This window comes from Pogona vitticeps, chromosome 1 (genome assembly GCF_051106095.1).
Source record: "Pogona vitticeps strain Pit_001003342236 chromosome 1, PviZW2.1, whole genome shotgun sequence".
NCBI lineage: Eukaryota > Metazoa > Chordata > Lepidosauria > Squamata > Agamidae > Pogona > Pogona vitticeps.
Window position 1 is genome coordinate 158,452,991 of NC_135783.1, and position 14,621 is coordinate 158,467,611.

Here is a 14,621-nt window from a genome sequence, read left to right on the forward strand (position 1 = left end):
TATCTGTATTTATATTCTTTGATTCAAGAGGTACCTCCTTTACCTAGAAAAACTAGAAATAATTTGAATCTGCTCTACAACCCAGCATAATTCATAGGTTTAAAGCTTATTGGACTGGAATAGGGAGCTGTAGCTCTTCATACTTTGATTTTTTTAAAACCGTCTTACTTGGGAATAAGGCCCTGTTAAACTTAATGGGCTTACTTCGAGCTTTGTTCAAAGGCATTATAAAAATGTGTGCCTTCCCTGCAATAAAAATTGCCAGGTTGGATTGTTGCATGTCTGGTTAGAGAAACAATAGAAGAAAGGATGAGTTCATTGAGACCCACCCTCCACAGCCTGTGCTCTCCGTTCCTTGAGCTCTCCTCCTGCCTACATTTCATAACAAATCTTGCTGTATGGAGCGCTACATATCTTGACTTTGATCGCCCAGTGTTTTGCTTCTGACACAATTGAGACCATGGCTGAAGTGCAGTGCTCAGATGCCCATTTGGATACAACACTTGGGCCAGCTTCAGCCCAGTTGTGATCCTAGAAAGCACTCTTTCAAGAAGGAATGCCTAGAGCCCTATGGAAAGCCATAACACAGTCGGTTTTCTGAAGAGTTAACCCAGGCCTAAGAATAGCTGGCCAAGAGGCCATGGGGACTTTCCACTATGAAGCATCAGCCTCCAACTCCCTCCATCCCACTAGACTCTAGGAACTGAGTGCCCTCCTCAGCAGAAAGACTTTACTCAGAAAAAGGGCAGGCCAAATGGGCATTGTTGTCCAGCTGAGGAAGAGCTAGAGCTTGTCTACAGGGATATAAATCCTTGTCCTGAGCCATTGCTGGCCTAATGCATCTTAGCTTTTCCTACTGCACAGCACAGGGAATAGATTACAGACATTGGAAACCTGGCACTGCACAGCTCTGTTGGCTGAATGTCCTGAAGCATGGAAGTGGCTGCTTTTGCCAGCTGCTGGTGTTTGTGTGGCCTGCAATATCTAGCTTGGGCCATTATTTTGTTCCAAAAGTAACTCATCTGTTAGTGTTTGAAGAAAAATCTACTGCCTTCAAAAAATCGTAGTGTTGTACTTCCATCAGATGGGCAAAGGGTAATTAGTAAGTCGTTGGTTCTTGTCATTTGAAAAGAATTTACCATAATAATTCCTTTGGGGTTACTGATTTAGATAGAAGGCTCAGTATGAGGTAAGAAAAGGCTCAGAATTTTGCAGAGTATATATAATTTTAAGGGCCTAAAATTTACATTTTTAGCTGGCTGGATCATTGAGTTAGCTAAGTAACTGGCTGCAGAGCCAGAGTTTGGGAGTTTGATTCCCCACTGTGCCTCCTGCAAGAGCCAGCCTGTGTGGCCTTAGGCAAGTTACATACAGTGGTGCCTCGCTTGACAACGAAAATCCCTTCCAGGAAAATCACCGTTAAGCAAAAACATCGTAAAGCGAAATTAAAAACCCCATTGAAACGCATTGAAACCCGTTCAATGCGTTCCAATGGGGTAAAAACTCACCATCCAGCGAAGATCCTCCACACGGCAGCCATTTTCGCTGCCTGTATAGTGAGGAATCCGTCCCTAAGCACAGTGGGGAGCCATTTTAAGCACCCGGTGGCCATTTTGAAAACCCAACGATCAGCTGTTTTTGATCATTGTAAAGCGAAAATCGGTTCCCGAAGCAGGGAACCAATCATCGCTAAGCGAAATTCCCCCATTTAGACCATCATGATTGCAAAAAGATCATCGCAAAAAGATCATCATAAAGGGGATTCGTCCTAAAGCAGGGCAATCGTTAAGCGAGGCACCACTGTAGTCCCGGGGCCCCAACTCCAGAAGAAAAGAATAGTAAACCACTTCTGAGTGTTTTCTTCTCGGAAAACCCTGAAAAAGAATCACCGTAAATCAGAATTGACTTGCTGGCACATCATGACGATGATAATGAACTTATTTTAAAGTGTGTTTCTAAACTTTTGGGGTTATTATATAGCCTGTATGAAAAAATAAGTCAGACAATTAACATGGTTTAATAAAGCAGGAAAGATTGGGACTTTTGGGGCGTGCATTGAAATAATTGTATGTCAAGTTTTAAACAAATGCTTTAAAAAGAAACACACGAAAAATTGGTATCAGAGGAACTTTTTGCTCAGCCCGTGACCAAAGTGACCAAAGTGAACTACAGTGGGGTCTCTACTTAAGAACTTAATCCGTATTGGAAGGTGGTTCTCAAGTTGAAAAGTTCTTATGTTGAATCTGCATTTCCCATAGGAATGCATTGAAAACCATTTAATCCGTATCTGCTCTTTTCCGTCCATAGAAACTACAGTGGAACCTCTACTTAAGAACTTAATCCGTTTTGGAATGGTGTTCTTAAGCTGAAACATTCTTAAGTTGAAGCAAAATTTCCCACAGGAATGGACTGAAAACCAATTAATCCGTTCTGGCTGTTTTTTTTTTTTGTTGTTGTTGTTATGTAGAGGTGCGTTCGTACATTGAAGCATTAGTTCCCATAGGAACTAATGCAAAGCTGGTTAATACGTACTCTACCACTAGGGGGAGAATTTTTTTTAACCTAAGATGACCTAAGGTTAAAAAAAGAGCAGGAAAGTTTTTTTTTCCTGTTCTTATCTTGGATTTCTGTTCTCAAGTAGAAGCAGAATTTAGCAAATGGAGCTGTTCTTAAGTTGGATTGTTCTTAAGTAGAGACGTTCTTAAGTAGAGACCCCACTGTAGCCAAACGGTTTGTTAAAATAGAAGAAATGATTAAGCAAATGCTACCTATTTTTTAATACTTTTGCTTCAAATACTCCACTCTATAAGGGAATTAGAAGTTTTAATTAAAAATGAGGAAGTGCTTGCCAGTGCATGTTATCTTTAGGATGAACAGAGTCCAGAAATTGAGACAGTTTCTTTTGCTTGTCAAAATATGCTTTGGGGGATCTTTATGCTAAATGTGCCCTCTCCCCTCCCCACACACCCTCTTTTTTAAAAAACTTAGCCTAACGAGGTATTGTATGTGTAAAAGTAGTATAATACTGACTTTCAGAAGGGGAGGAGCTGTGTTTGGTGAGGAATTTTTATCTATGGGACACTACTAAGAATGAAAAATTTATTGTTGGATTGATTAAGAATCAACAGGTTTAAAGCTGAGATAGAGTGCCTCTGTTGTCTACCAAAAGAACAAAGAAAGAAAAAATCAAGGAGATATGAAATCTGAGTGTCTGTAGTGTTTTAAGTGCCCAGTGTGTATCAGAACTCAAAATTCCCTCTTCAGTAGCTATTTCCCCTGGAATTTTGTTGAAAGTTACAAAATGTTTCAAGGGTGTGGGACCTCTTTCCAGGTAAGGATGCAGGAATTTACTGAAAGTTCTCTGGAAAAACAGAGTTCTGATATGGGTGCAGAATGAAATGGAAGTAACATGAAATAGCACCAGAGTGAATATCTAGAAGTTAGGAAAATACCTTATTGATCATAAAGCATAGAAGGGCTGCGTTGGGGTAACTTATGACCCAAGTGGAGAGGGGTAGGTACCTTTCCTCAGAAATGTGGAGTGAGCCTTCCCATCCACCACACATGGACCATAGGACTGCCGGTGTTCTTCATAATAGTTTTCTCCTGAGCATTATGAGGTTTACACAAATGGATATAGAAGGACAGATAATCCTGTGGAAAGCTGCTGGACTAGGTTTGTGTAGAGCAGGCTTGTCCAACCTGTGGCCCGTGGGCCGCATGCGGCCCAGGTCGGCATGTAATGCAGCCCAGTGCAATTTTTTATTTTAAAAGAAATTCCAAAGTTTCAAGTTACACTGCCGGCGCTTGCGGCCGGAATGTGGCCGGGGCATGTCACAACGGTAGGGGGGGAGAGGGAAGGAAGGAAGGAGAGGGAGAGGAGGGGAGAGGGATGATGTATGAATGCAATGCACCGTCCTCGTCAATAGGTGGACCCCCTCCCATCCCCATAAAGCCAACGGAGTCAAAGCTGGCAGCCTCTGCTGTCTGAGATCGCAGCTGCCGGTAAGCACACTTGGAGCGGGGCTGCAGAGGGAGGCTAGGGCTGCCCCCCATGCGGCCCAAACCAAGTTTATGTGCGGCCCAAACCAACTTTTCATCTTCTAATGTGGCCCAAGGAAGGTGAAAGGTTGGACACCCCTGATGTAGAGTGACAGAGCTACAGAAGCTATCTCATGCAGCCCTCAGCCTCCTTAACTCAACTGGAAATGAGTGTGGTCAGGCAGTTGTGCAGTTGCTGGAGGCATTGATGGTGCTTCCCACACTGTCTCAGCTCGTAGGAAAGAGCCCAAGATACTTGAGAAGGGAAGTTGAGCAGAAATGGAAAACAGTCACCATTTCCAAGCATTTTGACAAGAAACACAAAACAAAAGCAAAACAAACAAAAAACCAGTGGGGCACCTTGAAACATTAAACTGCTATATTTTAACGTAGGCTTTCATGGAATACATCCACCTTGTTGAAGTTAAGAGCAGAAAACAGAGACTACATGGTAGGACATGTAGAAGCCTCCAAAATAAAGAAACAATGGTGTTTGGTTGTTTCCATTTCCAAGCTTTTCTACTCCTGGGACCAACAGCAAAGCTGGGAATGAGTCTAGTTTGGAAAAAACAACTGTGCTGCAGCAGCAGCAAGAAGATAACTGAGAGCCATGGCAAGGAATGTCACTGCCATAGGATCTTCTGTGAGCTACCAGAAGAAAAGAATGCCTCTCCTCCTTAGTCTAACTTGAAGGACGGCACAACCAGAGTGGGTTGTGTGGGTTGTATGCTGTTGGAGCTAACAGACATGTTCAAGTCTTCTTGTGGAAAGCTGAGCCTAGGTAAGAGTCACAGCTAACAAGAAAATTTGGGAATCAAGCAACTTTTGATTTAATAGAAGTTTAATAATTTATACTGAAATGTGAAGAATCACATGTTTTTAAGATGTGCTTCTGAATCACACATTCCCAGTCTATAACTCTTTGTCTGTTAGAGCAGGGGTCGTCGACCCCTAGTCCGCAGCCCAGTGCCGGTCTGTGGGCTTGCTGGAACTGGGCCGTGGATACGGATCTTCGCGTGGGGATGTGGCACGTTCACGCGGTGGTGTGTCACGCTCGCGCAGGGGTGTGTGTGACACTTGCATGCATGCGCACAAGCACAACACGCCCATCGCACAAGCATGTCGTGCCCCTGGCCCCCTCCACACACATGGAGCTTGCTCCCCCCCAGCCGGTCCACGGCCCCAAAAAGGTTGGGGACCACTATGTTAGAGGTATTTAGCTCATTCCATTAAAATGAATGAAAAGGGCCTGGGGAGGAAAGAATGTGGAGGCCCCTGGAAGATTGCTTACCGGCTTAGATGGTCATCCAAGTTACAGTTCAAAAAGAGTCTCCTCTCCACATTTACCCAACTTGATAAACTGTGATTTGAAGAAGGCTCCAACCCACATCTATCAGAATTTCTTCTTAGGACCAGGTCTTGGTGTGACAGCATGAGTGGGAACAAAAGATGAAAAGGTGCCAAACAGTGTGACTGTGAGGAAGAACGAAGACAATCTTCCCCTTCAATAAAAAATGTCTGAGTCTTCTCATGGTGGCATACCGAGATGGTTCCCCAGCATGGTTCCCCTCTTCTGGAGGTCTCCCCCTCCCACCCACCCCTCCGAATCCAAGGATTCGGGAGCACATTTTTAAAATGTGTGATTCTTCTTTCCCACCTAAAGGCATGTTGTCTGGCTCACTCAGTGCTTTTCTTTCTGCCCCAAAGTATCCTGGCTGGCTTCTGGCTCTATTGGTTGAATGTTCTTCATCCAGTTCTGTCATAGTCAGTAGACAGCCCTCTAGTATTCTTCCCCCATCACTGGACCTAGATTAGTGTTCATCTGGGTTCCCCAAAATTTCCGATTTTTCTACTGAGAAAAATGAAAATAAGATGTTTAAAAAAAGGAACTTTAAAAAAAGTTTTGGGTCCAGCACTACCCTACCATAGGACTTCAGATATATAGTAATTTCCCAGCTGCCTCTGCCATCCCGCCAATCTTTTGCCGCTTGCTTTTGATTTTGGGAGAAGCATGTTGAGAGGGACCTGGGAATGATTTATCAAGATACGCAATCTTATTAGAAGGAATGAGTCTAGCCTTGGCCATCCAAGCTGGTCAAAAGAACAAATAAAAATCAGATAAAATATAATAAAAATAAGTTCAAGAAAGCTACATAAAATAATGGTAAACTTTTAACAGGGCTACATCTATTCCATGGTTTCAGCGCAGCTCGTTAGCTTCCCCCGCCCCCCATCGACTCATTTGGATTTTGTAGACCCATTTGGATCAGTAGGGTCACTTTCTTTCCTTTTTGGCCATCCCTTTAATGGAGAGATAATCTGGAAGCTAATACTTGGTTTGTTTTGAAGTCCACCTCCTACCTACCTCAGGATGATAAGCAGACGTGTTGGTTGTAAAATATATATATATTGGGGGAAGGAAGGAAGCTCTTTAAATAAACATCAGACACATTTCCATTTCTGATCCCTTGAATGAAAAATAACTCTTTCAACCACCTTGTTCATTTTTGCCCAGCTGTGCTCTTGAAACTGCTTCAAAGGTACTTCATAAATTCTTCTTTTCCTCCTCAAGAAATCCAAGTAAATTAAGCATAATTAAGAGGTTCAAAGCCAGTTGCATTTAAAAATAGTACCATCCCCCCACTACCCATGCAGCTTTTTCCATGAGTATTCCATGCTTTTGCAAATGGTAGCCTGGATCACTTCCAGTTTTCTTCTGTGTTGATAACTAAAGCCTTTAGAACGATTATATAAATAAACTGCCGCTTTCTTTCTTTTTTACATCAGAGTGCTCTGTGCTCTTTTTGATCTGACTCACTTGTACTTTTCACCAACACCTGTCATTGTCTTCACCAACAACTTCTGCTACCTCACTTTGCTTTGCACTCTGTGGGCTGTACAGTTAATACAGGATTAGATCAACATTAGGCTGGGTTGCATAGATAGCTATATTTACCTAAGTATGCAGCAATATCTGCTTTGTTGCAGGCTCTTCAGATTTTCTTCCCAGCTATGGAGAACCATCGTAACCATTATAATTAAAATTCTTTTTACACACCTTTTTCCCATTTGTTGTTGTTGCTTATTCGTTAAGTCATGTCTGACTCTCCGTGACCCCATAGACCAGAGCACGCCAGGCCCTCCTGTCTTCCACTGCCTCCTGGAGTTTGATCAAATTCATGTTGGTCGCTTCGATGATGAGATGTCCAACCATCTTGTCTTCTGTCGTCCCCTTCTCCTCTTGCCTTCACAGTTTCCCAACATCAGGGTCTTTTCCAGGGATATTTATCTTCTCACGAGATGGCCAAAGTATTGGAGCCCCAGCTTCAGGATCTGTCCTTCCAGTGAGCACTTAGGGTTGATTTCCTTCAAGATGGATTGGTTTGTTCTCTCAAGAGTCTCCTCCAGCACCACAATTCAAAAGCATCAATTCTTTGGCGGTCAGCCTTCTTTATGGTCCAACTCTCACTTCCATACATCGCTCTAGAAAAACCATAGCTTTGACTCTTCGGACTTTTGTTGGCAAGGTGATGTCTCTGCTCTTTAAGGTGCTGTCTAGGTTCGTCATCGCTTTCCTCCCAAGAAGCAGGGGTCTTTTAATTTCGTGGCTGCTGTCACCATCTACAGTGATCAGGGAGTCCAAGAAAGTAAAATCTGTCACTGCCTCCATATCCTCCCCTTCTATTTGCCAGGATAGCTTATATAAGTTATATATTTTTCCATAGCTTATATAAATATACCTACAACCACTTCCGGTGGGTGGTCCAAATGTGCAAAACTCAAAAGTCTACCTGGTTTGAAGAAATTCATAGGTCGTGGCTGCAAGGGACTCATGCAGCCGACTCATGCAACCTACAGAATCAATGTACAGATCCCATTGATTTAGTGGGGCTGCCCCTGTTGAAACTAACAACTGTATTTAGCCTAGGATCTCTTCTGGCCATTCTCCTGGCTGCTTCTCACATAGTGTTAGCTCCCACTTTCAGGAAATGCTTAGTAAATATTAAGTTTTATTAGTTAGAGCTAGCCATGGGACTGTGGTAGGCAGCTCTTGCTTTTGAAGCAGAATTACACATTCAGAGAGAGTTCAGGAAGGCACTGATTGGAGGGGAGACTAGTGGGTAAAAAGGAGTGTACTTCATTGTTCCCCACAGTCACGTTATTTGGCACCTTTTCATCTTTCTTTCTCACACCAGGACCTGGTTCTAAGAGGAAAATGGTTTCTGACTGATGTGAGTTGGAGCCTTGCTCAAACCACAGTTCATCACGCTGTGAATGAACCTGGAATGAGCGATCCTCTCTTGCCCTTCCACAAAAAGATTCTCTCTTTCTCCTGCTTTCACGAAAAGATTCAAAGGATGCACTGAAATGATTTCAGTGTCCTTCAAACTCACCTGCTCTTTCCCAGGGAAACTGAGTGAATTGTTTCCCCTTGTACGCAGAAGCCCTGTAGGCTACCCTACAAGGGGCTGCGTGGCCTGTGTTTGCTTTGTGGAGGCAGATATTAGGCAAACATCATGGCCCATTCACCAATATATCAATGACAAATTGCCCTGGAGTGCTAGCACCGTGCAACCTTGACTTTGCAGAACCTTAAGGAAAAAATGTCAATGCCGCAGCTTGCCTGCTTCTGTTAGAAACAATACCTTGACATAAGCAAGAAAAAAAAACCACCAAGGAGTTAAAGAATGAATAGGAGGTATCTTCGGCCAGTTCTTGGTGTAATTCATTGTGGGAATCAGGATGCTGAAATATGAGGAACTACGCAACTCGCCTATAAAATGCAGAATAGTCCTCTGATGACTCATCTAGTACAATGCAGTATATTTGTCAAGGAGACTGAATCATGCATGGGGGAAGCCACTTTTCTACTAACCAGCTGGTATTCGAGTCAGCAAAGCAATCCATTTTACTGTACGGTTTATGGTGGCAATAATGGCCAAACGGTGCACACCGGGGTATAAAATGTAGAGGAAATGGCATCTGCTGGCAGGTATGTGCATTCCCCTTTTAGACACTATGTGTGTGAGAGTGTTCACGTAGTTGCATCTTCTCCCCCCCTCCCTTTTTTTCTTCTTTTTCTTCTCTTCTAGTCTTCTTTTAAAATAAACGTGTCAATCCTGCAGAGCTGTGTTGTTTTTGGAAATGGAGATGTGCTTCAATGTTTTCATGTTTCTGTGTTACATTAAGGAGAGTCATGTGGGCTTGCATGATCCTTTGTAACCAAAATGAAGTAGCCGAGAGGAAGGCTACGTGTTCATGGGAAGAAAAGGACAATTTTCTAGATAGCCATACTTGCCGTTTGGGTGTGCTGCTCTTTATCTGTTATTAGCTGGCAGGCAATTAATGGTCTCTGAATTACAGGTCCCTCTATTCGAATGGTTTAAAATGTCAACCAGATTGAGGTTATGATAAAATAGCCTTTGCCCCAAAATACATACTGTCACAACAGGATGTATGGTTTAAGAACAGGAAGATTTTTTTTCAGTGTCCTGCATTTGACCAAATTTTAAGATGACCTTTGTTTTATACTTTATGAAACTGTGTGGTGCTATTTTTTCCTGCCCTCTGTTTTTCTTTGCTCTGTGAAGCAATTTAAAAACAACAACAAACCGTGAATGCAAAAGACAATAAATTAATATGCAGGCAGAGGGTCACTTGTAGAACTATAAGGAGATATTTGTGTTTCACTAACAGCCTGGTGATTATAATTGCTGAACCAGGTTTGTAGCTGTATTAACAACTGTGCCAATAAAGCATAATAAAGAACAGTGCGATGCTGGCCAAGGTTGCTGGTGGATGTGTTTAGAATCGTATTGTAAGTCAGCTGTCCCAAGGCTGTCTTGGTCAGGCTGCCCCAAGATTTTAAATAGACTGCAGTAGCAACAGTTCATCTTGTAAAAAACCCAGCGGTGAAACTGCTTCTCAATAATTTACTACTTTTCATACGGTCTTTAATTTTATAGTGTTGGTCGTAAGAGATTGTGTGTTCTTCCATATTCATGGTGAATCTTGCCAATAAACGGAAATCTGTTTGGCTGAAATTTTGACTTGAATGGATGCTTTCTCCTGGTCTACTCTGCTGTCCTGTCTGGCAAAGGACAGTAGCTCCTCTGAATAAGTACTGACTGAAATTGTTAGAGCATATGGCCATCCTAGCTACGGACTGATTTTCCAGGTGTCTGTTTGGGAGGTTAGGTGTATGGAAAAACTGACAAAGTACAGCAGTGGTCTGTCTGTGACGAGATAGCCTGATTAATTTATTTTAATGGCATAAATTAATTCATTTATTAGATCCTAATAGCAATTTAAGTTTTATTCTTCAAGTAGCAAAATAATTGTCTGAAGCTGCTCTAGTAAAACGCTAGAGGTTTTCCTGATCTATACTGATCCTGAAACATAGCACACGTTCCCAGTCTATAACTCTTTGTCTGATAGAGGTATTTTAGCTGATTTCATTAAAACGAATGAAGAGGAGGAAAGGATGTGGAGGCCCCTGGAAGATTGCTTACTAGCATAGATGGTCATCCAAGTTACATTTCAGTAAGAGTCCCCTCTCCACTTTTCCCTCTCAGGCTGACATTGTCTATCTTAAGACCAGACGTCCCTGCTGGGGGAAAATCAAATCATTTTAGGTTTGGGATTGATCATACTTACCATTTTAAGAACATGATTTGTGCTTTGCAACACCTGAAGAGAAAAACAAAACAAAACCCAGTAAATGTTTGGTATTGCATCTGTTACTACACATAGCAAACCGGTAAGTGTGGCCTGCTGCATTTCAGATTTCCTTTTGGTGGTAGCTCCTGAAGAAATAATGCTTCACTCAAAAACTTCAGGAATTTATTCAAAAGATATGAGTAGCCTTTTTCTCAGGGTGGATTTGATTGAAATCACAATTGAAATTTTTAAAAAATGATTGAGTTTTATCCACCCTTCTTTTAATCCAAATGATTCAGACTCATATCACTCATCACCTGCAATTTTCTTGTATGATTTTAATTTTTTTTAAAAAATCAAAGAAGTGGCTAAAGTTTATCTTTACCTTTGTGTGTTCTGTGCTGTCAAGTTGGAACCAACTTATAGCAATCCAAATAGGGCTTTCAACATAAGTGATATATTTAAGGAGTGGTTTTACTAGTTCCACTTCCCCAGTCGGCTTCCATCGCCAAGTGGGGATTTGAACCCTGTTCTCCAGAGTGCTAGTCTGTCACTCTATGCACTACATCACACTAGGAATTCAGTTTTAACTTTAGGTTCATTAAACTCACCCTCTTCTGATGACAACATAAGAATATGTACATACCTGGAAGAAAACACAAGCCTAGTCACCACAACAAACAGCCATAATCATCAAGTAAATACAGGAAATGCTGCAAAACAGGTTGTAGTGTTGCCAGCATCTAGGTGGACATCATCTCTGTGCTCCTCAGGGAGCCAGGACCTTGTTGCATCGCTATTGGTTCCTTTCTGAGTTCCTCCTGCCCACCATGAGAACTGGGCTGGTCCCAGCAACAGATTTCTGCACCAGCTTCTGCTCCTGCTCCACTCTGGAGAGTGTAATAGCTCACTGGCTGTTGCTTGCTGCTCCTTAATAGGAGCATTTTCACACCGCTTGTTACCACTGCAGAGATGTTGTGCTCAGATCATCGGAGTGCGAAGAAAGGAGGCAAGGTGTAGGGGTGATCGCATGAGCAAGGTAGAGTCCAAGGAGGCAAGAGGGAGGATTTTTGATGGGGTGATGGGGGGAAGGAAGCGGATGTTTTAGTTCAGTGCCCAGTAATAGGTATTTGGTCAAGGAAATACCTACAGCTTCTGAGAAATGCCTTTGGTGATTTAAGTGCTTTAGAGACGATACAGGTTAGCATTTCTTAAATCTCATAGTAGGATCTTACCCTGGCAAAGAATGGTTAAAGAGCTAGGATTTTACCTTGAGTCCAGGGTCAACATTTTGAACTTTAAGGTGTTTGGGTGGTGGCAATCTCCGTGAATATTTTGAGAAACTGAAACAACAGGACTCTAGATCCATAAGGGGGGAAAAACTATGAAGTCAGTAGTGTAGAGGCCAAGGAATGTTTTTTTGGAGGGGGGCAGCAGAGAGAATAGTGATCAACAATCCAGGCTGCTGCTTTTTGGTAAAATATGACAAGATATGTTTCTGACATTGAAGCTGATCAGCTTCTGCAAACTATCATTGTCTCTTCATGAATTCCAAAGACCTGCCTTCATCCTGTATCCATCGCTCCAGAGAACACCAAACAATAGTAAGAGACTGAATACTCGTTCTATCATCTTAGAAGGTTGTAAATCTATGTATAGATGCTCGGGCAAATCTGTGGGTAAGGGGCTATGGAGGTTTATAGAGCTTCGGTAGTCTGGACCTTTGGTGCAATCCCTTTGGTTCCTTGCAGAGACAAAATTCTGAGTTGATTAATACCTTTATTAAATTAAAGATGTTTCAAATGAGGTGAGACTTTAACTTCCCCAGAAAATCTTCCTTGTTCGTACCTTTTTGCAGACGCAGTGACTGAGTACCCAGGACTTTGATTACACTCAGGAATCACACTGCTACTTTTATTTTCTTATTTTGTATTTTGCCCAGGTACTTTTCTAAAAGAATTATGTAGTAAATTTAATGGGATGCAAAGGAGGAGGCAGCCTTTCAAAGTTTGGGGAAGGGTTGTCTCCCGCTTTTAAAGGGTTGTTTAGATTAAAATCATGTCCTTGAGTGAGTGGGGGCAGGAACAGCATTTATAGATCCTTCTCCGCCCTCGAATAGCTGGAAGTAAAAAATGCAAATGGGACCTATATGGACAGTCCTTTTTCTGTTGAATAGAAGTTACCTTTTGTATCTGTACCGTGAGAAACAGCATGGAACCACTTGAGTGATTCTGTTCAATGCCACACAAGAACAGGGAATGGTGTCCTGCTAGGAGCTGACGGCAGTCACAGTGATAGCCAAGACTTTGAGAAGCAGGCAATGTTTCTGCAACTGCACAAAGATGACCACCTGGACAACCTTCTCACAGTCAAGTGAAACGCAAGCATGGTTTCTTTCTTTTTTCCCTACAATGTCAATAGCAGATCTATAAGTACGGGGAATGATTCGGCTCCAGGATAGAGGCATTGATAAATATTTTGTATAATTTGGCTTGGGAGAGTTTTGAGAATGTCTAGCCGTGAACTCTTGACAAATCTCTTAACAGACCATCGTAACACTTGCTTGTTGATAGACCGTAAAGATGCTAGCCAGTAGATCTTGTTCTGATATATTTTTCTTAATAATAACTTCATGCTGTCAAGTAGATTGGAACTTAAAGCAACCCCCCCCCCCAGGGCTTTTTGGGTCTAGAGTGCTCTGTTGTTTCTTTTACGGGCACCCTGGAACTGTGTGGCTTGCCCAAGGCTACCCAGGCTGGCTCTTTTCCCAGAAGGCACAGTGGGGAAGAAAGCTAGAAGTACATATTCAGAGCCATTTAACAGTTTTGATTACGCCTTAATGACTAATTTAAAATACAACTGGTATGAGGATTATATATATAAAAAGTAGTGTATGTAAGACAGAGGTTAGCCTATTCCTGCCTGATGTTGTATTACAATTGAAGAGGCAGAAGGTTAGGGATTTAGCCTGACCAGGGTGAACTTCATTAGTCAGTATCTCTTCTCAGCAAGAGATAAGGGAAGAATTAAGATCTCCCAACACTTCCTGCATAAATGTTCCCTCCTGAGACTGGGTTAGTTTTGTATAACCCAGATAAGAGACTAATTGCCAGCTCATTACCTCATGCTAGGAAAAGTGTGATAGATGGCATAATGTCTTTCCCCTTTGTGACCAGCTAGAGAATTGCTTTCTTTCTTTTAACAATTCATTCTAGGGGAGTTTCCTGGCTCATTATAATATTCCAGTTTCTCAGGTTACCTTTGTAATAAAGGAGGCTAGAAAGCCTTCCGGTATTCAGAATGAGTGAAGAGACGCATGCGTTGTGCGTGCATCTATTCATGCAGGTGCGTATTTGCTAGTCTCACTTTGGCAGGCATGCAAAAGGACTATCTCTAAACAACCAGCATCAGGATACGTTGTGTGAGTGTACCTGTCCATTGAAGGAAAAAAGCATTCTTATCAAGGAGATCAAGGTGCAGTACTCCAGTATTTTTTCTTTTTCAGCCAATATTCCTGCTTTGTAGATATTGAAGCAAAATGCTTCAATGACTTAAGCCAGGAATTCTGCTTTTGTGATTCGTAAGTTCTGCATTGCATATTATTAATAATAATAGGCCGTCAAGTCAATTCTGACTTATGGCAACCCTCTTCAGGGTTTTCTAGACAGCGATTACTTAGAAGTGGTTTGCTGTTCCTTCTTCTAGCGGCACCCTGGGACTGTACACACAGGCTGGCTCTTCTACCTGGGGGCAGAGTGGGTACTTGAACTACCAACCTCTGGCTCTCCAACTAGATACCTAACTCACTATATCCAGCCAAAAATCTGCATTATATTACAAATGGAACTTGGAAAATTACCATGTTAGTTAGGGGGATTCTCAGAGTTGTAAAAAAAAAAATTGCCCAACCATTTTTATAC

At 42.2% G+C, this 14,621-nt stretch overlaps 1 protein-coding gene across 3 annotated transcripts in view; it reads left to right on the top strand.

Moving 5' to 3' along the window:
* The window catches only part of SPRED2 (sprouty related EVH1 domain containing 2), a 93,876-nt gene that overhangs the window by 37,861 nt on the left and 41,394 nt on the right, over positions 1 to 14,621 (top strand). Inside the window, exon 1 of one of the 3 annotated variants that reach the window (XM_020803381.3) lies at positions 8,848 to 9,034. The exons of the other annotated variants lie outside the window; for them this stretch is intronic. Within the exon in view, the coding sequence (XP_020659040.1) occupies positions 9,018 to 9,034 (17 nt within the window). The 5' untranslated portion in view covers positions 8,848 to 9,017. Of the gene's footprint in view, positions 1 to 8,847; positions 9,035 to 14,621 lie in introns of those variants that run through there. 3 annotated transcript variants of the gene reach the window in all.